Source organism: Macrobrachium nipponense, chromosome 19 (assembly GCF_015104395.2).
Source record: "Macrobrachium nipponense isolate FS-2020 chromosome 19, ASM1510439v2, whole genome shotgun sequence".
NCBI lineage: Eukaryota > Metazoa > Arthropoda > Malacostraca > Decapoda > Palaemonidae > Macrobrachium > Macrobrachium nipponense.
This window is the reverse complement of record NC_061088.1, coordinates 22,992,533-23,017,844: the sequence shown is the minus strand read 5'-3', so window position 1 is coordinate 23,017,844 and position 25,312 is coordinate 22,992,533. Positions and strand designations below refer to the sequence as shown.

At 45.3% G+C, this 25,312-nt stretch overlaps 1 protein-coding gene across 2 annotated transcripts in view; it reads left to right on the top strand.

Moving 5' to 3' along the window:
• LOC135215035 (contactin-like) overlaps positions 1–25,312 on the top strand; it is a 145,626-nt gene that overhangs the window by 70,594 nt on the left and 49,720 nt on the right. For both annotated transcript variants that reach the window (XM_064249551.1, XM_064249552.1), the window contains exons 12-13: positions 23,283–23,426; positions 23,613–23,747. In XM_064249551.1, coding sequence (XP_064105621.1) covers positions 23,283–23,426; positions 23,613–23,747 — 279 coding nt within the window. The remainder of the gene's footprint in view (positions 1–23,282; positions 23,427–23,612; positions 23,748–25,312) is intronic.

The window sequence follows — 25,312 nt, the reverse complement described above, 5'->3', positions numbered from 1 at the left end:
TTTGCACCATTTTAAATTATCCTTTACATGAAGTATTATATATGAAAATGTGCGCAATTTCATCTAAATTACAACAAAAAAAATGCTCATGATTGTAGCTTTTATCAGTTTTGAAATATTTCCATATAAATAACGATAAGTGCAAAAATTTCAACCTTCGGTCAAATTTGACTCTACCGAAATGGTCGAGAAACGCAATTGTAAGCTAAAATTCTTATATTACAGTAATATTCAATCATTTGCCTTCATTTTGCAACAAATTGGACATCTCTAGCACAGTATTTCGATTTATGGTGAATGTATGAAAAAACTTTTTCCTTACGTTCGTACGATAACTTCCGATAAATTTTTTCGTGCGATTGTCCTAATGTTTGCACCCTTTTAAATTTGCCGTTACATAAAGTTTTATATATGGAAATGTGCGCAATTTCATGCAAAATACAACAAAAAACAACCCATGGTTGTAGCTTTTATCAGTTTCGAAATATTTTAATATAAATAACGTTAAGTGCAAAAATTTCAACTTTCGGTCAACTTTGACTCTACCGAAATGGTCGAAAAACGCAATTATAAGCTAAAACTCTTATATTCTAGTAATATTCAATCATTTACCTTCATTTTGCAATGACTTGGAAGTCTCTAGCACAATATTTCGATTTATGGTGAATTTATGGAAAAAAAAAAAACATTTTCCTTACGTTCGCCCGGTAACTCTTCCGAAAAAATCAGAATTTTTTTGTGCGATTGTCGAAATGTTTGCACCATTTAAAATTAGCGGTTACATAAAGTTTTATATATGAAAATGTGTGCAATTTCATGTAGAATACAACTAAATATGACTGAAGGTTGTTGCTTTTCTCTTTTTTCGAAATATTTGCATATAAATCATGATAAATAGAAAAAAAACCACGTTCGGTCAAATTTGACTCTACCGAAATAGTTGAAAAACGCAATTGTAAGCTAAAACTCTTATGGCCTAGTAATATTCCGTCATTTTTCTTCATTTTGAAACAAATTTGAAGTCTCTAAAACAATACTGTGATTTATGGTGAATTTTTGAAAAATATATTTACCTTCACTCCGCGCGCCGATTCGCGGCCGCAAGTCTCCGAAATACGTACATCGCATTATCCTAATATTTGCTCCTTTTCATATTAGCCTTTTTATAGAGTTTCATATATCAAAATGTGTGCAAATTCATGAAAAATACAATAAAAAATAATTCAAGGTTGTAGCTTTTTCCATCTCTGAAATATGTGCATATAAAAAAATATATATAAAAAATTTGACATTCGGTCAAATTTAACTCGTCCGAAATGGTCAAAATCTGCAATTCTAATCTAAAACTCTTACAGTATCGTAATATTCAATCATTTGTCTTAATTTTGAAACAAATTGGAAGTCTCTAGAACAATATTTAAAATTACGGTGAATTTTTGAAAATAACATTTTTTTACGTCCGCGCGTTACGAATTCGTACATCATTTTGTGATAATATTTTTCCGGTGTTGCTTTTATTGTTTTACTATGTATTATATATCAAAATGATTAAAATTTAGTGTACAATACAACGAAAAAAAAAGTAACTCGTTAGCTTTGACCGTTTTTTGTACAGCGTGATTTGAATACAATTATCTATGATTTTTTTTTTTTTTTTTTGCTACCATATATTGCATTATTTACATATGATAATGATATTATTTTTCATTTTCTGATGATTGCATACTAAACTTCAGGCAATGAAAAAAAATGAGCCAAAAAAGAACTCTTAATCTTCAAAACTAAGCGCGCTGTGATTTTTTGAAAAAATTATTTTTTCCGCTTCCGCGCTCGCTCCAAACCGGCGCCGGCATACGGGAGAGGTTTTGATTTTTAGGGCTTCGGCGTAAGAGGGTTAATATGCATAATAACCAAAGGTTGAAATTTACTTGTCATGTATTATTAGTGGTGTAACCACTGCTTACTGTGTATCACTATGAAAACTGGGTTTAGAGCTCTCATATTTAGTATTGTGTTTCTAGTCTTCAGATTGTGTGAACTAAATGGACATGAAACACTTTTTTCGGTTTATATTTATTTAAACAAGTATGGTTTATCCATCAGCAGTGTATTGTGCACTACCCCTGAAACAAAAGCACTTAACCCTTAAACGCCGACTGGACATATTATACGTCGACTAAAATTGTCTGTCTGGTGCTTAATTAACGTACTGTACGTCGACGACAAAAAATATGTTTAAATATTCACGGAAAAATAATTATAGGCCTAGTTTGCGAAAAATTTTAAATCATGTTCCTTGAGGGATGCTGGGAGTTCACAGGTCAAGCTGTTGTTTTGTTTACAAGCGTTACCCAGGCGCATGCGCGAATTTCTTTCTTCTCGCACTAAAAAGCATCAGCGACACATCTCAGAAATTCTTTCGTCACTGTCGTAATTTTTGCACCGTTTTATATTAGCCGTTACATAGAGTTTTATATATGAAAATGTGCGCAATTTGATGTAGAATACAACGAAAAGCAAACCAAGGTTGTAGCTTTTATCAGTTTTGAAATATTTTCATATAAATCGTGATAATTGCCAAAATTTCAACCTTCAGTCAACTTTGACTCGACCGAAATGGTCGAAAAACACAATTGTAAGCTAAAACTCTTACATTACATTCTAGTAATACTCAATCATTTACCTTCATTTTGCAACAAATTGGAAGTCTCTACCACAATATTTTGATTTATGGTGAATTTTTGGAAAAAAACTTTTTCCTTGCGTCCGCACGGTAACTGCCGAAAATCTCAGAAATTCTTTTGTCAGTTTGTCGTAATGTTGTCACTGTTTTATATTAGCCTTTACATAAAGTTTTATATATGAAAATGTGCACAATTTCATGTAGAATACAACAAAAAGCAACCCATGGTTGTAGCTTTTATCAGTTTTGAAATATTTTCATATAAATCACGATAAGTGCCAAAATTTCAACCTTCGGTCAACTTTGACTCGCCTGAAATAGTTGAAAAACGCAATTGTAAGCTAAAACTCTTACATTGTAGTAATATTCAATCAATTTCCTTTATTTTGCAACAAATTGAAAAACTCTAGCACAATATTTCGATTTATGGTGAATTTTTGAAAAACACTTTTTCCTTATGTCCGCGCGCCCGGTAACTGCCGAAAATCTCAGAAATTCTTTCGTCAGTTTGTCGTAATGTTTGCACCCTTTTATATTAGCTGTTACATAAACTTTTATATATGAAAATGTGCGCAATTTCATGTAGAATACAACCAAAAATAACTCATGGTTGTAGCTTTTATTAGTTTTGAAATATTTTCATATAAATCACGATAAATAGAAAAAATTCGACCTTCAGTCAACCTTAACTCGACCGAATGGTCAAAAACTGCAATTGTAGGCTAAAACACTTACAGTCTAGTAATATTCAATCAATTACCTTCATTTTGCAACAAACGGGAAGTCTCTAGCACAATATTTCGATTTATGGTGAATTTTTGAAAACAAAATTTTACGTCTGCGTGTTATGAATTCATGCATCATTTTGTGATAATATTTTTCTCTGTGTTGCTTTGATCGTTTTACAATTTGTTATATACCAAAATAATTGCAATTTAGTGTACAATACAACAACAAAAAATTAACTAATTAGCTTTAACTGTTATGCTCACAGCGCGATTTGTATACAATTATACAGTGGTCCCCCCGTATTCGCGGGGGATGCGTACCAGACCCCCCGTGAATCGTTAGAACCCGCGAATGTTTGGAACCCCTATGAAAATGCTAAAAACAGCCTATTTTGTTAGTTAAAACTCAAGAAAAACCCACTAAAAATTTTCATACTTGGTTTTTTTAATAGTTTTATCACAAAAAGTGCATTTTATGATTAAATTCATCAAAAAAAAAAAACCGGAATTTGTGGATATTTATCATAGAAAAATACCGCGAATGCGCGAATTTTCCGCGAATAATGCAGGGAAACGTTCCCCAGAGAAATCCGCGAATGTGTGAGTCCGCAAATCTGGAGAACGCGAATACGGGGGGTCCACTGTATATGAAATTTTGTTCATGAAACTTACCTGTCAGTTATATATATAGCTGTATTCTCTGACGTCCGACAGAATTTCAAAACTCGCGGCACACGCAGTGGGCGGCCAGGTGGTAGTACCCATTCCCGCCGCTGGGAGGCGGATATCAGGAACCATTCCCATTTTCTATTCATATTTTTTTCTGTCGCCAGTGCTGTAAACAACTGTTTGCAGTACCTCCGCCTTTGGATTTTGGAACTTTGTAGTCACTTAAGTATTTGGATTGTCATTTGGTTTTGATTCTGGATTGGTGGCTAGGCACGCGCGATAGTGGACTGTTTTTTTATTTTGGATTGGCTTTTGATTGAACAAGATGTCTGGATCAAGTTCTGTGAGTTTCAGGGTGTGTGTTATGAGTGATTGTAAGGTGAGGCTACCGAAATCCTCGGTAGATCCCCACTCTGTATGTACGAGGTGTAGGGGGCATGTTTGTTTAATAGATGATCGATGTAAGGAGTGCGAAAGTTTGACCGATGATGGATGGAAGGTTTATAATACCTATTTACGTAAATTGGATCGTGATAGGATCAGGAGGTCTTCCTCTAGGAGTGGTTCAACCAGTAAAGGTAAGGGCAGTAATATTCCACCTTCAATAACTCCTGTAGATTTTGTCTCTAACCCTGTGATGTTGCCTTCGGGCCCTGAAATTGTGTCTGGAGAAGGTAATGCCCTCTCTTTGATTTTGGATTCTTTACGTTCTCTAGAATCCAAAGTGCTTGCCTTGGAAACAGGCGCAGTGAAAGTTAGTGATTGTGCCCCTAGTGTTATGGAGGGGGCGTCAGATCGGCCCCATAATGCCTCTAGGCCTAGACCGCTGTCGGACTCCCAGGACTCAGGGAGTGGGCATGTCGAAAGCTGCAAGAGGGTTACGGGGGCTCCCCACCGATTTGGCGTCCCTTCGGCAGGTCCTGTTGCAACTTCCCAGGCTGCCAAGGAGCGTGCTCAGGCGCGTATCCTTAAGGACTGTTTTTCGTCCTCCGAGGCGCCCTCCCCGCGCAAGGGGTGGAGTTCTCGGAAGGACTTGCGTCCTTTGAAAAGGACGTTTAGAGAGGAGGACGCTTCACGTCCTTTCTCTCCTCTTTCTTTGCGGTCGTCTCCTGAGTCGTATGACACCTTTCCACCGCAGAAGAAGTATAGGACATCATCAGAGGATGACGTTGTGGAGCGGCCCAGTCGCTCTAAGGAGAGACAGGTAGCTGTTCCTGTGAGAAGGAAGAAGGCGTCCCCTCGCCCCTCGGCGTCTCGCAGGCGCAGCCCTTCACCTGTTCAGGAATCCTCTCCTACGAGGAATATTCTCGTGTCCCTTCAAGGCCAGTTGGCTTCTTTGATGGCGAAGAAAGAAGTGGAGCCTAAACGTAGAAAAGATACTAGACTGCCTGTCAAGAGATCAAAACAGTCTCCTTCTCCCGCTCCTCGTTCGTCTCTTTCGCCTGTTTCGTCGCCGCCTGCTGTTAGATCGGTGCCCCATCGCTCACAGAGTGCGAGTAACAAGTCGCTTAAGCGGGATGTTGGTTTCTCCTCAAGACGCTCTGCTCAGGACGCTCGGCAGGAACGCTTTTGAGGACGCTCGGCAGGACGCTTTAGGACGCTCGCAGGACGCTTTGGAAGGACGCTCGGCAGAACGCTTCTGTTGACGCTCGTAGAGCAGCTTTTGTAAGCGCTCGGAAGGACGCTCCTTTGGAAGTGCGCAAGGACGCTTCTGTGGAAGCTCGCCAGGACGCTTTGTGGGAAGCTCGGCGTCTTATTGCATCTCAAGACGCTTCTCAGGACGCTCGACGCTTTCAGGACGCTCGTCAGCGCCACAAAGCTCGACAATAGGTCCGTTTGGATGAGGAGGCTTCTTCATCTAAACGTCAGAGGTCTCTTTTGAAGATTAGACCTGTAAGTCTTATGCCCCCTCCTTTAGTGCATTCGCCAGTTGCTCTCAGGGAGGAGGGAGAATTGAGTAGTCCTTCGGATTCTGTGGAAGAAGATCAGCCGTCTTCGGCGTCAGTCTCGGACTACAAGGTTTTGGTTCGTCTTTTGCGCTCGTCGTTTGGAGACAAGTTGTAACCTTCTGCTCCTTGATCTCCTCCTTCTCAATTTTCCTCATCAAAGTCCAGTAAGGCTCCTGAGTTTTTGGAAATGAAGACTTCCCTTTCCACTAAGAGGGCGTTCAAGAAGTTGCAGGACTGGATGGAGCGCAGGAAGGAGCAGGGCAAGTCTACTTTTGCCCTGCCTCCCTCGAGACTCAGTGGAAAAGGGGGAGTTTGGTATAAGACCAAAGAGGAGGTGGGTATGAGAATCCCTTCATTGGCACAAGGCGATTTTGCCAGTCTTGTGGATGCTCAGAGGTGGTCTCTACTTTCTTCAGCGAAGATCTCTTGGACCCCAACAGAGATGGATCATCATCTAAAAGGACTTCTGAGGACTCTGGAAGTCTTTAACTTTTTGGACTGGTGCTTAGGAGTCCTTGATGTTCGATCTAGGAGTCCGGACTCTATCAGTCTGGGGGAGCTGTCCAGTTTACTAACATGCATGGACAAGGCCGTCAGAGATGGTTCGGAGGAGTTGGCGTCGCACTTCGGTACGGGCCTGTTAAAGAAGAGAGCTCTTTTCTGTAATTTTACGGCAAAGTCGGTGTCTCTTTCTCAGAGGGCAGAGTTGCTGTTTGCCCCTCTTTCGAACCATCTTTTCCCCCAGACCTTGATTAAGGACCTTGCAATCAGCCTGCAAGAGAAGGCTACGCAGGACCTCCTAGCCCAGTCCACCAGACGTCCCGCAGTCCCTTTGACGTCTTCTTCCGGACAAGTTCCTAGGAAGCTGAAGCCCTTTCATGGAGCGCCTCCCTCGAGATCCGCTCCTCGGGGGAGAGTCCTTTCCAGAGGCAGAGCTTCTTTCAAGCCGAGAGGAAAGAAGTGAACATTTTGTCCTTCAGACACCAGTTGGAGCCAGATCTTAGAACAGGGGTACAAGATCCCCTTTATGGTACCTCCTCCTCTGTGCACAACTCCCAAGGATCTTTCTCCTTCGTACCAGCAGGAGAAACAATTGATCTTATTCGACCTTCTAGACCAAATGGTCGAAAAAAAGAGCGGTGGAACAGGTCTTAGACCTGGGGTCACCAGGATTTTACAACAGACTTTTCCTGGTGCCAAAGCAGTCGACGGGATGGCGTCCAGTCCTGGACGTGAGCAGGCTGAACCTTTTCATAGAAAAGAAAAAATTCAAGATGGAAACGCCTCAGTCTGTTCTAGGAGCCTTGAGACCGGGCGACTGGATGGTGTCCTTAGACCTGCAGGACGCATACTTTCACGTTCCTATCCACCCTCTCTCAAGAAAGTACCTGCGATTTGTGTTAAAAGGCAAAGTATGGCAATTCAGAGCGCTTTATTTTGGATTAAGCACTGCCCCAATGGTGTTCACTATTCTGATGAAGAATGTAGCGAGATTGTTACATTCTTCAGGAATAAGGATCTCTCTTTATCTCGACGACTGGCTCGTCAGAGCGTCTTCAGAAGAGAGGTGTCTGAAGGACCTTCAGTTAACGTTAGCCTTGGCGAAGTCCCTGGGACTTCTGGTTAACCTCGGAAAGTCACATCTGACCCCAACACAGTCCATCGTGTATCTGGGAATTCAGATGGATTCAGTGGCTTTTGGAGCGTTTCCGTCCCAGGAACGTCGGCAGCAAGGCTTAGAGAAAGTTTCAGCCTTCCTGGGGAAGGAAACTTGCTCGGTGAGGGAATGGATGAGTCTGCTGGGGACCATTTCCTCACTGGAAAAGTTTGTTTCCCTGGGGAGACTGCACCTCAGACCTCTCCAATTTTTCCTAGCAGAGGAATGGAAGGTCAAGCAGGATCTGGAAGCGACCTTGAAGATCTCCAAGTCAGTAAAGAGCCATTTAAGATGGTGGCTCGATCCAAACAAGTTTTTAGAGGGTTTGTCCTTAAGCTTCAGAGCCCCGACCTAGTGTTGTTTTCCGACGCGTCCACTTCGGGCTGGGGAGCAACACTAGGAGGGGAAGAAGTGTCAGGCACCTGGAGGGGGGAACAGGTGTCCTGGCACATAAATTTGAAAGAACTAGCAGCGATTTTCCTAGCGCTCCAGTTCTTCGAAGAGAAGGTTGCGTACCATGTAGTCCAGGTCAACTCGGACAACACGACAGCCCTGGCCTATTTAAGAAAACAAGGAGGTACACACTCCCGACCCCTTTTTTGCCTAGCAAAAGAGATCCTGTTGTGGGCGCGAGCGAGGCAAGTAACGATCCTTACGAGGTTCATCTCAGGGGTCCAGAATGTCCGGGCAGACCTTCTCAGTTGACAGGATCAGCTCCTGCCGACAGAATGGACTCTGCATCAGGAGGTTTGTCGGGATCTGTGGAAATTATGGGGACGTCCTCTAGTGGACCTATTTGCAACGTCGAGGACGAAGAGGCTCTCTCTTTATTGCTCCCCTGTTCTAGACCCAGGAGCAGTAGCTATAGACGCCCTTCTCTGGGACTGGACAGGCTTGGACCTGTATGCCTTCCCCCTGTTCAAGATCATGGGGGAGGTCATCAGGAAGTTTGCGGCTTCAGAGGGGACGAAGTTGACTTTAATCGCCCCACTTTGGCCTGCGAGAGAATGGTTCACGGAGGTCATGTCATTCCTTGTAGACTTCCCAAGGACACTGCCCTGGAGGAAAGATCTACTCAAATAGCCCCACTTCGAGAGGTATCACAAAAACTCTCCGCTCTGTGTCTGACTGCGTTCAGACTATCGAAAAGTTGGCCAGAGCGAGAGGTTTTTCTAAGTCAGTATCAAAAGCGATCGCCAACGCAAGGAGGGTGTCATCACGTGCAGTATACCAGTCGAAGTGGGCTTCCTTCAGAGGTTGGTGTAGAAAGGAGGGAATTTCCTCTTCCACGACCTCTGCGAGCCAGATAGCCGACTTCCTTCTGTACCTAAGGAATGTTCAGAAGTTAGCAGTCCCAACTATTAAGGGATGTAGAAGCATGTTGTCAGCAGTATTTCGACACAGAGGCCTGAATCTTGCTGACAACAGGGATCTTCATGATCTCTTAAGATCGTTTGAAACCACGAAGATAGTTCAGGCTAGACCTCCTTCCTGGAACTTAGATGTTGTTTTAAGACATCTAATGTCAAGTCCATTCGAACCTCTACACGCAGCGTCTCTTAAAAACTTGACGAGAAAGGCTCTTTTCCTAACTGCTCTGGCGACGGCGAAGAGAGTTAGCGAAATTCAGGCCATCAGTGAACATGTGGGCTTCAAAGGAGATAACGCTGTCTGCTCTTTGAGTCCCACGTTCTTGGCCAAGAACGAGAACCCATCCAACCCTTGGCCCAAGAGCTTTGAGATCAAGGGAATGATGGACTTAGTTGGTCGAGAACCAGAGAGAGTCCTGTGTCCTGTTAGGGCTCTAAAATTTTATTTGCAAAAAACGAAGGAAGTAAGAGGTCCTTCGGGTAATTTATGGTACTCAGTGAAGAGACCAGATTTACCCTTATCGAAGAATGCACTGGCATTTTTCCTAAGGGACATTATTAAAGAGGCTCATTCATCTTGCAAGAAGACTGATTTGAGCCTCCTGCGAGTAAACGCTCATGAGGTTAGAGCTGTTGCAACCTCGCTAGCCTTCCAAAAGAATATTGCAATCAAGGACATTCTTGATGCCACCTTTTGGAGGAGCGACTCAGTATTCACCTCACATTCGCCTCACATTATTTAAGAGATGTGAGAACGACGTACGAGAACTGCTGTTCTTTAGGGCCATACATTTCTGCAGACACAGTTTTGGGGGCTGGAAGTAGCTCTTTTCCTATCCCCTAGATAATGGCTAGGTTTAGTTTTTATTTGCGTTTTTTGGTTGTTGGGTAGATCCTCAGAGATCTTCCAATCATTAGTTTAACTTAAAGGTTGGTTTTGCTTAGTTGGTCAGGTGGTGGTTTTTTGCTTCATTGCCCTCATGTGTATGGTCATAAGGTCTGGTCAAATTGTGGTCACGCCCCTGTTGACAGATCATCCAGAGCGCACCAGCATTACAGGTCCCTACCTCGCAAGCAAAGGCAGGCTTGGGTGACAGTAATCACGAAGTCAGCTATGCTAACAGGTAAGGAACCAAGATGTCTATCATCTACATAGATTTGTTTCCTAAAATCCTATTCTGTCTCTTCCCACCCTCCAAAGGGGGGATTCAGCTATATATATATCTGACAGGTAAGTTTCATGAACAAAATGTTATTGTTATAATACAATAAAGTTTGTTCATACTTACCTGGCAGATATATATAATTAAGTGCCCACCCTCCTCCCCTCAGGAGACAGTGGCATCCCAGTGGCGGGAATGGGTACTACCACCTGGCCGCCCACTGGGTGTGCCGCGAGTTTTGAAATTCTGTCGGACGTCAGAGAATACAGCTATATATATATCTGCCAGGTAAGTATGAACAAACTTTATTGTATTATAACAATAACATTTTTTTTTGCGCTGTCATATATTCCAATATTTATATATGTTAATGATATTTTTTTTCATTTCTGATGGTTGCATACTGAACTTCAGGCAATGACAAAAAAGGAGCCAAAAATGAACTCTTAATCTTTAAAACTAAGCGTGCTGTGATTTTTTTGGAAACAACTTTTTTTCCCGCTTTGGCGCTAACTCCCGAACGCCGCCGGCATACGAGAGACACTTTGGTAAATAGCGGCTTGGTGTTTAAGGGTTAAATATGAAAAAGTGTTCTTTCTGAATGTATCAGTCAACTTCTCCATTCTCAGGGCTTTATTTGGTGTATATCCAAAATTGTCATAGCTAGTCTAAAATTTATGAACTTTCTCTTGCTTGTCAATTGAAAATGTCTTTAGAAACTTGTAAAAGGAAGTTTTCTGTCAGAAACCTTGTAATCACACAGATTATTTATGCCATATAGAAATTGGAAGGGTGAAATGATTTGCTGCTTTTCATGGGAAGTTGAGACAAGCATCAGACAGACATACATATGTATCGTGAATGTTACAAAATACAATTTTGTTTTTGATTACTGAAGACTACTAATGGAAAAACATCCTTAAGATAGAAAGAGGTGAACGTGGACGTGTGTAACCAAGTACCAGCACTCAGCACTATGTACAGCCAAGTTCTTTTTGAAAGCCAGGGGGGGGACCAATACCCCTAACGTCATGTGCTCTAGCCTGCACAGACATGGAATCATCAAGAGTCAAGTATGCCTGTCTGATGGCTTCTCGTATCCAAAAAGAGATAGTATTCTTAGACACCTCTTTCTTCATACGGCCTTTGCTACAAAAAGTCTGCGGCAGCCTGGTGTAAGATGCCGAGTCCTTTTAAGATAGCAATGCAGGGCCCGGACAGGTCACAACAAAAGCTCTTGAGCATCACCACCCACAAAGTCATTCAGTGATGGAATGGAAAACAAAGTGAACCTGTCATTGTGCACAGAGGGATTTTGGGCCTTGGCCATGAATTCCGGGACAAATTCGAAGGACATTGACCCCCAACCCTTGGTGTGCTTCACATCATAGCTTAGGCCGTGGAGCTTTCCTATCCTCTTGGAAGATGCCAAGGCCAGAAGGAAAACTGTCTTGAGTGTCAAGTTCCTGTCAGATGAGCGACACAAGGGCTCATATGGACTCTTAGTGAAGCTCTTGAGAACCAAGGAAACATCCCATGTCGGAGGCTTGAACTCTCTAGGAGAACTCAACTGCTCAAACCTCTCAACTAGCAAGGAAAGTTCCCAGGAAGAGATGTTGATACCTCGAAGGCGTAACACCAAACTCAGGGCCACCCTGTAGCCTCTAATGGCAGAAATGGACAAACGTTTTTCGTCTCTGAATAGAGGTTGCAAGTGGAGAAAACCCCCGTTTATGACACCAATCACAGTAGATCGCCCATTTGCCTTAGTAAACCGCGGAGGTCAACTTTCTGAGGCTGCTGGACATATGCCCTGCTGTTTTCTGAGAAAAGCCTCTCGCTCAGAGGAGATACTTGATAGCCTCCAACCGTGAAGAGACAGGGATTCTACTGACTGGTGGAACCTTTCCGCATGTGGCTGACACAGAAGATGTCACCAAGGGGGAATTCCCCTCGGAACCTCTGACAACGACAGCAGATCTGGGAGCCATTCCGCCTGAGGCCACAGAGGGGCTACCAAAGTCATCCTGAGACCCTGTGAACTCATTAGCCTGTTCAGAACTTGACGGATCAAACAAAACAGAGGGAAGGCATACACCTCCAGGTTGTCCCAGGGATGTTGGAATGCGTCCTCTGCTAACACTAAAGGATCTGGAACCTCTGATCATAATATCTCCAGCTTCCTGTTGAAGCGAGTCGCAAAGAGGTCCAGCATGGGTCTATCCCAAACCTGGAAGAGCTTGTCTGCTACCACTTGATTAAGAGACCACTCTGTGCCTAGGATCTGATCCCGACGACTGAGTTTGTCTGTGACCACATTCTATTTGCCTGGGATATACCTGGCTGAGAGCTCTACCGAATTGCTGGCGGCCCACTGGTGAACCTCAACGGTCAAGGCGTGAAGTTGACGAGAAACCAGGCCTCCCTGCTTGTTCACATAGGCTACCACCATGGTGTTGTCCGACATGAGAACGACAGAATGACCTTCTACCCTCTCCCAAAACTCCTTCAGACCCAGGAAGGCTGCCTTTAACTCCAAGACGTTGATATGTTGCTGTTTGTCCTCCAAATTCCATTTGCCTGAAGTGATGAGGCCGCCTAAATGAGCGCCCCAACCTGTGAGCAAGGCGTCTAAGAACAGAAAGAAGTTCAGTGAAAGAGATTGCAGAGGGACACCCTTCAAAAGATTCTGGTCGTCCAACCACCAACAAAGGTCTTCTCTCACTTCCAGAGACAGACGAACCTTGAACAAGGGTGAGTCCCCCGCCAGAGACCAGAATTCTCCCAATCTCCATTGCAGAGACCGAAGATGAACATGCCCATGAGGGACCAGTTTCTCCAGGGAAGACAACACTCCCAGAAGAACCTGCCACTGATGAGCTGACTGATGTGGTTCCGACAGGAAGTCGCGTGCCACCACTCACAACTTCTCCAATCTCTGATCCGACGGAAAAGCTTTTGGCACTGTCTTATCGATGACCATGCCCAGGTAGAGAATCCTTTGACTGGGTATGAGGTTCGACTTTTCCTGGTTGACTACGATGCCCAGTTCCAGACAGAACCAAAGTAGACAGTCCCTGTCCTCCAGCAGCTTTTCCCTGGAAACTGCCAAGACCAACCAATTGTCAAGGTACCTCAGCAAACGGATCCCCTGAGCATGGGCCCAACTTGACCTGAGGGGCTGTTGTCAGCCTGAAGCATAGGACTTTGAACTCAAAAACCTTGTCCCCAAGAGAGAAGCGAAGGAACTTCCAGGATGTCGGATGAATAGGGATTTGGAAGTGTGCGTCCCTCAAGTCTATCGGCAGCATGAAGTCGCCCTCCCTCACGGCTGCCAACACCGAACACGGGGTCTCCATCTTGAACCGTGTTTTCCTGATGAAGTAATTCAAGTAGGATAAGTCAATCACAGGTCTCCATCCTCCCGACGCCTTGGGCACCAAGAAGATGTGACTGTAAAACCCCGGAGACGGATGCATCACTTCCTCTATCGCATCCTTGTTCAGCATCCTCTGCACTTCCTCCCGAAGAGCGACGAACTTCAGAGAATCTGGAGGATATGCCTTCCTGAGCTGTGGCTTGTCCGACAGAGGAGGAGAAAAGTCGAAGGGCAGTAGGTACCCCACCTGAAGGACATCTACCACCCACTTCTCCACCCCATAACTCTGCCACTTGGCCCAATGGCCCGCCAGGCACCCCCCCCCCCCCCCCCCCCCCCCCCACCCGTGGCGCAGGAGAGGGAGAGGCGCCTAACCTACCGACGGCCCCCTTTACCTCTGCCCCTTGGGCCCCTTCTTGGCTTAAAGGAACAAGAGCGAAAGGGACGATGGTCCTCTGACCTAGGCTGAGCGTTGAACAGGAAGGCCCTGCCGAAATCGAAGTCCTCGATGGCCTACCAGGCAACGATCTTCTTGACTGTCGCTTGACAGGGGGGGGAGGAGGAGGAGCCGGACATCTCCAAGGACGAGACTCTGACTTAGACTGACTTAGACATGGCCTGGTGCACCAGTCTGTCTTTTGTGTCAACCTGGTGCCGGTCTATTGCATTTTTGAGCTCGGTCTGAGTGAATAAAAATTGGGACTCCAACAGATCTCTGTTTCTCAAAGCCAGCAAGGATTCTGTGTCAACCGATCTCTCCATCCTAGATAAAGCCGCATCTTTTCTAATCAGATGAAGGTTAGCCCATAAATTAACACTGAGGTGAGCCATATATGAAAACGCCTTGCCTTCGGACTGCAACAGACTGGCAAGCAAGGATGCACTCACCAACCCTTCTGGGGACCTGTCAGAAGCTATCTTGGCAAAGACCACTGACCAGAAGTCCAGCCAAGAAACTGTCTGTAACATGGAGGCTGCCATAGATTCCAATGCTGAGGCATCTTGTGGAGACAAGGAAGGAGCCACCGACCCACCTGCTCCAAAGTCAATTGTTCATAGCATAGTACTTCCTTTGTCTTGTGAGAGGCGGGGGTAGTAGCTTGGCAGAGCCCCTAGAGTGAAGCGAACTGTCCCGGTCCGAAACAGGCGTTGACCTTATGCAAGACTGACTGGACGTGCCCCGACAAGGGAAGCTGAAGAGATGATTTGGGATCCTGCGTAGCTCCCACCAAGGCTTCCAAGCAAGGAGTGTAAGACGACTGAACCTGAGTCCTACTTTCCAAATTGTTGAATCCACAAATGAGATCGACAACTTCCGAAAAGGAAGACAAAAACTCTTGCGTGTGTCCCTTCTCTTGCTCCGGCAATGGAGACCAATGAAGAGAAGAATGTGTAGGCTCCTCTAAGGCACCTTCCTCATTTAAATTATGGAAGGATCAGCAGCCAAACAGCCTGAAACACCAACTAACCTGTCTGGGCTGGGGCCACGCACTGGCTCTTGAGACGAACCCTCTACAACACTAGGAACATCACTATGCACTACTCCAACAGATGACTCATTAACATGTCCATGAATGGTCACGGGCGTGGCAGACGTACAAACGTGAGTTGGAGAGGAATCCCGAACACTCGAGATCGAAGGAGAATCCCCCTGAGTCGAACTCTAGGAAGCACCAGAGAGAGGGGCAGGCAAACACTCATGCTGCACCAACTTTGCGCTCACCACCTTCAACCCCTTGACAGGCGCCTTGAGATCCTTACAGCGACGATTGGGCCCTGGAGAAGTAGGAGCACTTGCATCATGTGCACGGACAGGGGAGGTTGCAACACGCTTGCGACATTCACTGATGAGGGAGGTTGCAACACCCTTGCGAACCGGTGCAGAGGACGAAGCAGCTACTGCAGATTGCACAAGAGAAGGTACACTAACACTCTGAAACACCAACACTCTCGAGAACACGTCCGCGTTGTTCCTCCCTCGTAGGCGAAGAAAAAGCAAAGTCCTTAGCCATCCAATGCTTGATACACTGACGTGGCGTTGAGGGGGAAGAGGGAGAGGAAGACAACACTGGTTTCTTATGCTATCTCTTTGCAGGAGGCGGGGATGATGCAACATGTTTCCTACCAGTCCTCCCTGCAGACAAGGCAGCCAACTTATCATCCAAAACAGAGTCCAACCTCTTAAGCACTGCCTGGCATATAACCTCAGACTGATCAGCAAGAGAAGGCTCTTATGACATGGAAGGGAGATGTAGCGAACTGGGCGGCAGAGATGATGTCATGGCTGAGAGAGGCAGTGCAGAGGAGATGACTGGGAGTGACGTCACAAGAGGTGATGACGTCACGGCTTCCCCTCGGTATGAAGGGGAAGCAGACGCCACTTGCGGAGGAATACACGACTGATCCCATGACGTCATCAATGGGGTTGACACCACGGCCTCCCTCCGACTCGAAGAAGCGGCAACAAACACTGGCGGAGCAATACAAGATGGCTGACTTCGACTACCCACGAAGATGAGGCCAGGAGGAGGGGGGAGGGCCTGGCCAGACTTAGGAGGGGAGTAGCGAGCCTCCATAAAGTGCGCTAGCAACCCCTCCAAGGATGGGGGACCCCCTAGCCCGAGTGTCTTCCAAATCGCTGCCATCTTGGACGCCTCCGACTCTGGAATAAATGAGAATGATGAAAAAGCCTCCCCCTTCCCAGGAATCAAATTAACTCCCGAAGAAGAAAGGGCGACATTACAAAAATCAGGGTGGGGCCTCCTGATACTTCCAGCGACGAATCAATGGAAGAAAAGGAAGGAAACACAGGTACAACGCTACTATGGGGGGTGAATACTGCAGGAAACGAAGCATAGGGAAGAAGCGAAAAACCTTCCCATGAAGGAATAGTCGAAATCCTCCGATGCTCTCTCTTGCTATAAAACAACTTCCACTGCTCTTTAGGCCGTGCCCAGCATTCTGTGCAAGGATTCGTTATAGTACAAAAATTAAAACGGCACCTGCTACACATGATGTGGGGTTCAGTCGCCGCTGAAGCCAAAAAAACGAGAACACAGAAAACCTGGAATTCTGGGGCACACATGTTGACGAGGCCGAGAAGAAGCAGAAGCCCAGATATCACAAGATTCCTTGCTTTCATCTGCTTTTTAACTGGATCCAACTAGGCGCTAGAAATTATCCTATTGTTAAGACCGAAGGTTTGTAGCTATGAAAAATACAAATTGTCTTAGAAAATTTGTCATTTTACATCAGCTCAGTCTTAGCACAATATTTTGATCATATTTAGTCTTTTGGAAATTAGAAAAATACCTCATTGTAAAACTATATTTTCATATATTCAACTTCCCTGTCAGATATATACTTAGCTATAGACTCCGTCGTCCCCGACAGAAATTCGAATTTCGCGGCACACGCTGCAGGTAGGTCAGGTGATCTACCGCCCCGCCGCTGGGTGGCAGGAATAGGAACCATTACTGTTCTAGAACCAGATTTTCTCTGTCGCCCGTATTGTAAACATACGTTTGCGGTATCTCCTGATTTTATTTTAGTTTTTTCATCGCCATCGATCTTCTGGGCTGTCTTTTGCAGGGAAGTACTGGGTCTTTGGTTTGGCATACTTTTTTATTAACTTTTTAATGAATTTCGCTTCGAAATTTCGAAGAATATATTACGTGAAACTACCGAAGTTTTCGGTAGACACTCACATAGTTTGCAAGAAAGGGAATTATTAATATTTAGTCATTAATACGTGTAATAAGTGTTACAACTTTATTGAGGAAATATAAAACTCTAATTCCCTACTTTAGGAAGTCAGAAAAGCATATGAATAGATACGCTTCCTTTAGAAGCTTTAATAGCTTTTGTGCTAACGAGCAGTTAGAGTATTAGCAGTACTAGTAGTTGTTACATCCTCATTACCTTCTTACTCCACAGAAACTACAAATTCATATTTGCAAATTTGAAGATAAATGGATGTAGCTCAAGATGCGAGCTCTTAAAAGGTAAGAAGTGAATATAGTGTTCCCTATTGCAGTGGAGGGTGCGTCTGATCGGCTCTGTCTCGCTCCCAGGTCTAGACCGCTTCCAAGCTCACAAGCCCAGAGGAGAAGGAATGTCGAAAGCCGCACGGAGGTTTCAGAGAATCCCCACCAGTAAGGCGTCCCCTCGGCAGATTCTGTTAGAACGTCCCAGACTGCTAAGTTCGCCATTGGAAAGGTCAAGCGCCTAAAATAGTTGGGAGGGTGCGTCCCATCGGCTCTGTCTCGCTCTCAGGCCTAGACCTCTTCCAAGCTCACAAGCCCAGAGGAGAAGGAATGTCGAAAGCCTTACAGAGGTTTCAGAGAATCCCCACCGGTCGGGCGTCCCCTCGGCAGGTTCTGTAGTAGCGTCCCAGACTGCCAAGGATAGCCGTTGGAAAGGCATCCTAAAACAGTGTTTTTCGTCATCCGATTCTTCATCGAAAAAAGGGTGGAGTTCTGACAAGCTATCGAGACCTTCTAAAATATCATGGAATTCGCCAGCTTTGGGTCATCAAATCCACCTTCCCTTAGATCGGATACGGAGAAAGATAATGCAACCAACCATTTCCAGAAAGAGTGGCAATCGTTTGGAAATTGGACAAGATTCGTACGAGCTCTCATTCATTTATTAGAGGCTCTTCCAGGCGTAGAATACGGCCTTATCTCCAAGAGAATAAAAGCTTGAGAGATTCTCTTCGATCCTCAGTTTTCATTTGCGATCTCTTTCGGCTAATACTAATTCGTGTTTATTGACGAAAAGAACGAAGAGAGTAAGATTTCCATTCTCTCTCTGCATCGGAGAGGAAAGAATGTAGTAAGAAAATTTGGTGTATAAGACTACTGTATGACAAGTCATATACGCATACCGTAGTTACCTTTGGGGTTTGCTACGGAATTATCTATATCCTTACAGGAATTTCCTAGTAAGGACTACGTTTAAAGGGTTTGTTACGACAACACCTACTCAGCTTCGGTATTTAACAAAGGTTGTTTTGCTTAAATATGCATTATTGAGAGCTTCCTTAGGCTCGAGAATAATTTTACCATATTCCTTCATTGAATGGAGTAACTGGCAACTCAGGAAGTATGCCGCGAGGCAGCGGATGGGACTGCTGTCATTGTAAGGCGTAAGCCAACACAGTAAAATCTAGTTCTCGGTCTTGAACAGTTGGTTACATCTCTCTCTCCTACGGGATCGAATGGTTAACCGTATCTCACCCCTACAATCATGGACTTAGCCTCTAATTGAGGGGATTTATAGGCAAACATGAATAACATTGTATTCGTTTTGCTAAGAAGTTTTCAATAAAAAGATCCCTTGTAACCTTTCGGTACTGTTTACCGCAATGTAACAGGATTATAAGGAAGAGATAGACAATATGATTCTAACACAGAAGAGCAATATATTATATGATGCTCTCATGCTTACGAAAACATAGTCTTATTAGAGAATATTCTCAGTGAGAATATGGATGAATTTGTTGGGAACAATTTTTTCTTCGTGATAGAAGTTTGTTCCCCTGAATGGGCTATATTAAGCCTATCAAGTTTTACCTATCAAGAAACGGAAATAACATTTGAGAGGGTGCCGGGTACCAGGACAGAGGTACAGATGTCCTGGTGAAGAATCACACCAGTGGCAAAAGCAAAAATAATGGACTTGGTAATTTCTCGATATAGCGAGTTATTAATCGAAGGGTTCAGTAGCCTCTCTGACAGCAGGCTCGGTAACGGTACGGTTCGTTCCTGTTTTCGTTCCCCGTCTAACTTGAAGGAGGTTCGATCCCAAGGAGGGACGAAATGATTTAAATCAATTAAGTCATTTTCACAGCTCTCTCATATTTCAAGAAGCACTGAGAATCTCTTTTTTCGCCTTGGTTCGCGTTAACAAGAGAGAACCTGTTTGGAACACGGACACGGAACGTAACGATCCTTAAGAGGTTCGCTGCACAATGTTGCACGTTCCGTGAGAATCTTCTTGATCAGCGATAATAACTATTAACGTCTGTATATGCTGAGTTGGAAAGAGAGTTGTGAAAACCTGCGATACGTCTTCATAGATCTTTTCGCAAAGTTGAAGACGAAAAGACTTCCTCTAGACTGCTTCCTTATCCTCGAACCAAGAGAGGTAGCAATATACGCCATCCTTTACTTTCAAAGGGAAATAAACATTAATTTTTTTTTTCTCCAATATATAAATTCTTAATGGACGCATTAAGATATTTACTGGCGTCAGAGGAAGAGAGGATAATGCCGTTGGCCCCATTTTTGCCTTCGGGAAGCTGGATTCACAGAGGTCACGTCCTCTTACAGCACTTATAAAGGCTTTCACAAGAGAGGCGGTCTACTCTATCAGCCTCACTTAGAAAGGCACCTAAAAAACCTCTACACTCTGAGTCTGTCTACGGGCAGACTGACGAGAAATGATAGGGATGAGAGGATTTTGCAAGGTGAATGACAAGGGTCATAGAAAAGACATAAAAGTGCTTCAGATAGACGCCGCTACGAAGATCCTAAGAGAAATGCAACAACAGATATCTTCGTTAGTGGGAGTTTTAAATAAGGATCCTCCCAGGAGAAAGGATCGCTTCCTTCCAGTTAAGAAATCCCGTCCGATAGAGTCTGGCGCCAGCCAGGCGCAAAACGCCGACAAGGCGAGAGGATCCTATTAGTAAATACAGAAAAGCGCCTGAGGCTCTGGCCAGGCGCCTGGGGCTCCTGCCGGGCGCCTGAGGCGCATTCCAGGCGCCTGGCGCCTGAGGCGCATTCCGGGCGCCTGGCACCTGAGGCGCCTTCCAGCCGCGATAAACTCCCCAGGAATGACACATCATCCAAGCGCCTGGCGCCAACCAGGCGCCATGAACCAGGATCTCCTTCTTGATTGGACAGGGAGTTAGAAGTGGACCAGGAGGCTCCTCTTTGGGACTTTTCGCAGGATCAGTTTTCTCCTGACAGGGTCTCTAGATGTCGCACAGGCGGCCGTAGCCCTTGTCAGGATGTGGCTGGTTCTGTGAGAGGTTTTAAGCATTCAAGACTTTCTCCTGATAGGGACGTTAGTTGTCGCACAGGCGGCTGTCGTCCTTATCAGGATAGTCTTAATGCAAGTAGAGGCAAAGAACAAGATCGGCCTTCTCCTGGCGGGGACTCAAGATGTCGCACAGGCGACCGTAGCCCTTGTCAGGTTAGAGTCGGTACTGCTAAAAGCCCTTCACCTTGCAAAAGGAGGCGCTCTCCTCCGGTTGCTCATTCTTCTCCCAACTTGACTGGACAGGAAATGGAAGATAGATCGGAATTGGAAGCCAATAAGGGGGCAGGTCTCTCAGTTTATAAGACCTTAGCAACCCTTTTATTGAAAGAATTCGTTCATGACTAGTAAGAGGATATTAAAATCATCCTCCTCCTAAAATAGGAGAAAACCAACAGTAGGATATTATGTACTTTGAGTTGGAATCTTTTCGTGGCCCGCAGATTCCTTGTTCCGACAAGTGGGAACCTCCTCATCAAGCTTCTTTAGAAATCTTATGAGAAAATTCATTTTTTCTCTTGGCTCTAACAACTACCAAGAAGACAAAAATTAAGTTATGAGGTCTCGCATCGGATTCAATGGAGGCTCGACTTTTGGTTCTTACCATCACATTATTTCTGGAAAAGAATTAACACCCTTCTAACCCTGCATCAGAGCTCTGAAGTTAAGGGACTTTCCCATTTGAAAAGGGGAAGAAATAGAAGGGTCTCTGTGCCCGGTCGGGGCGCTTAAACTTTATCTTTAATAGAAGAAATCGCTTAAGGTTTTTCTATAGAGTCTTTGGGCTGCAATGAGGACATGAAACGCTTCCCAGAAGGCGTTCAAAAGGAGAAGACAAGAACCAAGAAAGCCCTGGGATCGCCCACTTTCGGCTCAGAGTCATCTTCATCTTCCAGACCTTCCCCTCCTTTGGACAAGGAGAGGGAAGATTCTACAACGAGAAACTTCCTTGACAGGCAGGAATAGAGCTCGTCAGCAACGGAAGTATTCACGAAGGATCCTCCCCGGAAAGAAGAACCTCGTTCTTCCGGCCCTCCGTCCTTTTTAAAAAGGACAGTCCAATCGTCTATGGGACGTGATTGATTCCAAGCTCCTCCCCTGGTCCTAGACTAAAGGATCCAGGTGGAAGAGAACCTTCCACCCTTCTCCAGTCTCCGGACAAAATATTGTCTGTTTTTTGCTCAGGATCTTCGGACAACGAAGCGCCAGCCAGGCGCCAAGTGCCAAACAAGCGAAAAACACTATAGGCAGACAGCTCGAATGAACGAGTTTATTGTCTGATGCGGAGAAGGAGCGGACCACCAACCTGTCATACATGCGCCAGAGTTGAACAGATCGGACAGGTGAGAGTGTCCGATGTGGACATTGCCAGCCAGCCTCGAGACTCCAGCCAAGCTCGAAGCTCCAGCAAGTGGGGAGGAGCCAGCCGGGCGCCAGGCACCAGAAGCGCCAACCAGGCGCCAGGCACCAAAAAAGCGCCAGCCAGGAGCCAGGCGCGAAGCGCCATTCAGGCACAAGGCGCCAGCCAGGCTCCAGGCTTCATCCAGAAGAGAGCCATGTCAAAGAGCACCCTGGTCTTCTTTGAGACAAGTGTGATCTCTAAAGCACTTCATAAGTGACTTGATGATTCCTTCAGACAGCTGAGAATTAAAAGCGCATGAAGTGCGAGCTTTTGCGAATTCTTGTTCTTTCCATAACAATATGTCATAAAGGACATATTAGCTGTCACATACGGAAAATACAACTCTGTGTTGACTTCCCTTTCCACGAAGGATGTCAAGTTAACCTACGAGAGATCCTTCTCTCTTGGTTTATACGTGTCTGCGGATACGTTGCTGGGATAGGGAGCCGACACTGATCCTTAACTAGTGAGTTAACGCAGTGTTTTTTTCTTTGGGTTGTTTGAAAGGAGTTTGGGGATAACTCTTTTCAAATTAAGCACAAACCCTCGTGTTAGGATCAGGTGATCGGGATCGGTGTTGTGCTCCTTAATTATGCCACTAGGCATAGGTGTATTGTCATGTAAGTGGATAAGACCCCATTGACAAAAGACCATTAGATTCTGTCGAGTAAGTGGATGAGACCCCATTGACAGATCTACAAGAACTCTTAGCCATAGGTCACATCCTCGCTGAGGCTCTTGAGACAAAGCAGACTCCTAGCAATAGCTAGGAAGTCAACCCTTCGTCTAAACACATAGGAACCAAGGTTTTATTTATTTATTACGTACAACGTATGTTGTTTACCTGTCTAATCAGTAATTAGCTGTCTCTTACCCTCCGCCAAAGGTGCCAATCAGCTAAGTATATATCTGACAGGGAAGTTGAATGTATGAAAATTATATTGTTATTGTACAATAAAGTTTCATACATACTTACCTGGCAGATATATACGATTAAATGGCCCACCCAGCCTCCCCTAAGGAGACAGGTGGAAGAGAAAATCTGGTTCTAGAACGGTAATGGTTCCTATTCCTGCCACCCAGCGGCGGGGCGGTAGATCACCTGACCTACCTGCAGCGTGTGCCGCGAAATTCGAATTTCTGTCGGGGACGACGGAGTCTATAGCTAAGTATATATCTGCCAGGTAAGGATGTATGAAACTTTATTGTACAATAACAATATCATTTTTCTACAGAATTGGCTCCATCATTCCGTAAGAAACCTCTGGAAGTGGAAATGTATGGGGCTGAGGGAAAAAATGTAACAATTGTTTGCAACCCAGAAGCAGCACCAAGACCTAATTTTGAGTGGAGGAAAGATGGATTAGTTGTAGGAAATGGTGAGTGGTTATTAAATTTTTTACTTTGTTGTATGATTCCTTCCTCTTGTTTTCTTATTAAGTACTTAGTATCATGGTAATGAGAGTGTTTTCTTTTGTAGAGTAGAATATTAAATAAAAGCCTAATACTTTAGAATTTTTATTCTCATACTTTTGTTTAAAATTTTTGTGCTTTGTTGTATTTAGGTGGTAGACGAAAAATTCTTCGAAATGGTAACTTGATTATTGACCCAGTTTCCCGAGAAGATGAAGGTAATTACACATGCACTGCCAAGAATGTTTATGGAGAAGATTCGAGCACTGGCAGACTTATAGTGTTACGTAAGTACACTTTTTTGTACCGAAACCATACAACTTGTATTGAAGAAGTAAGATTGTGTATTACATATTTTTATCCAAAAGCAGCAATTCCATATTGTAGTGGAAATAAGCAAATATTTTTTAAAATTTAAGCTATTAAATTTTTTGAAGTTTTATTTATTTTATTTTACATCATGTGATTTGCACTTTTTATTGTTTTAAGATTATTAATTATGGGAAGTTCACTGCGTGAAGGCTCTTCTCTTTCCCTTTTACTGTGTGTGCATGTGCAAGGCTATACGTAAGTACGTGTCTGTTTTGTACATTCAATACAATGATATTCGTGAATGGTTATGGAATCCCGAGAGCCGGAGAGACCCCCTCGCCCCCCATCAGCCGCAGATTGTGCCCTGGTGTGGAGGACCGTAAGTGTGGGGCCTTTCGGTCCTCTGTAGAGGTTGATCCTCATGAATTTTGCACTCGGTGTCGAGGGCGAGAATGCCCTCGCACCGAGCCATGTGATGTATGTGTTGTATGGTCGGAGGAGCAGTGGGAACGTTATGGGGGGAGGAAGAAACCGCGTAAGCCGGCCAAGGAGTCATTGGAGGGTTCTCCTGTTACTCCTTTGGTTACGGACACATCTTCTTTTCTCCCTCCATCGCAGCTCCCTCGTATGGCTCCTTACCCTTCGGGGTTGGTGGGGGGGTATCTCGCTCCTTCTCCTCTCTCGATCAGTCGAGCGTGGAGGATGGGGGCTAGGTACCCCGATGTTCAGTTGTATTCAGGGTCGTCCGTTCACTCGGGATGGGAACTGTCCCGTCACCCCCCCCCCCCCCCCCTTCTAACCCTTCTAACCCGACTCTATTCCTTCCTCAGATCTGCTTCCCCGGCCGGACCTGGTACTCGCTGGGGCTCCAAGGGACACCGAGTGTTCAGGGGCTGCTGAGTCATCTGGCGAGAGGGGCCAGGCCGGTAACTCACAGCCCGACAACCACGACGGTGTCCACGCCTGGCTACGCTGCTCCACCTCACCTGGTTTATACCCAGCATGTCGCCATGGTTACCCTGACAGCTGCTGTTCAGGCACCGCTGCCGGAGGTGAAGAGGTTTTCCTTGTCGCCGCCGCCTGGTTTTGCTGCTCTCGCTCCAGCCCCTGACTTCCGGTGTCCCAAGAGCTCTCCCCTGGACCTGCCTCAGTACAGAGGATGCTGCTGGTTCCTGCTCCGCCTCCTGTTCCTGAGATTGCTGCCGCTCCAGTTCCAGTACCAGTTCCTGCTGCTGTTGTTCCTGCTCGTGGTGTTGCTGCTCCCACCCCAGTCCTTCCGGACAGGTGCAGTCGGGCCCTGTTGCTTCGGCAACTGCCCCTGCTCTGTCCTGGATGGAAGACCTGACGGTGGTCCTGAGGAAGCTGATGAAGAAGAGGAGGAGGAGGAGGAAGGTGTCGTCATCATCGTCTTCGTCGTCGTCTGCCGCTGCTTCCCCTTCGTCTTCTAAGGCCCCACAGCCGAAGAAGACGAAGGTAGCCTCCTCCCCCCCTAAGAAGGCTCGCCCTGAGACTTCTAAAGGTCCGTCCCACTCCGGTGGGA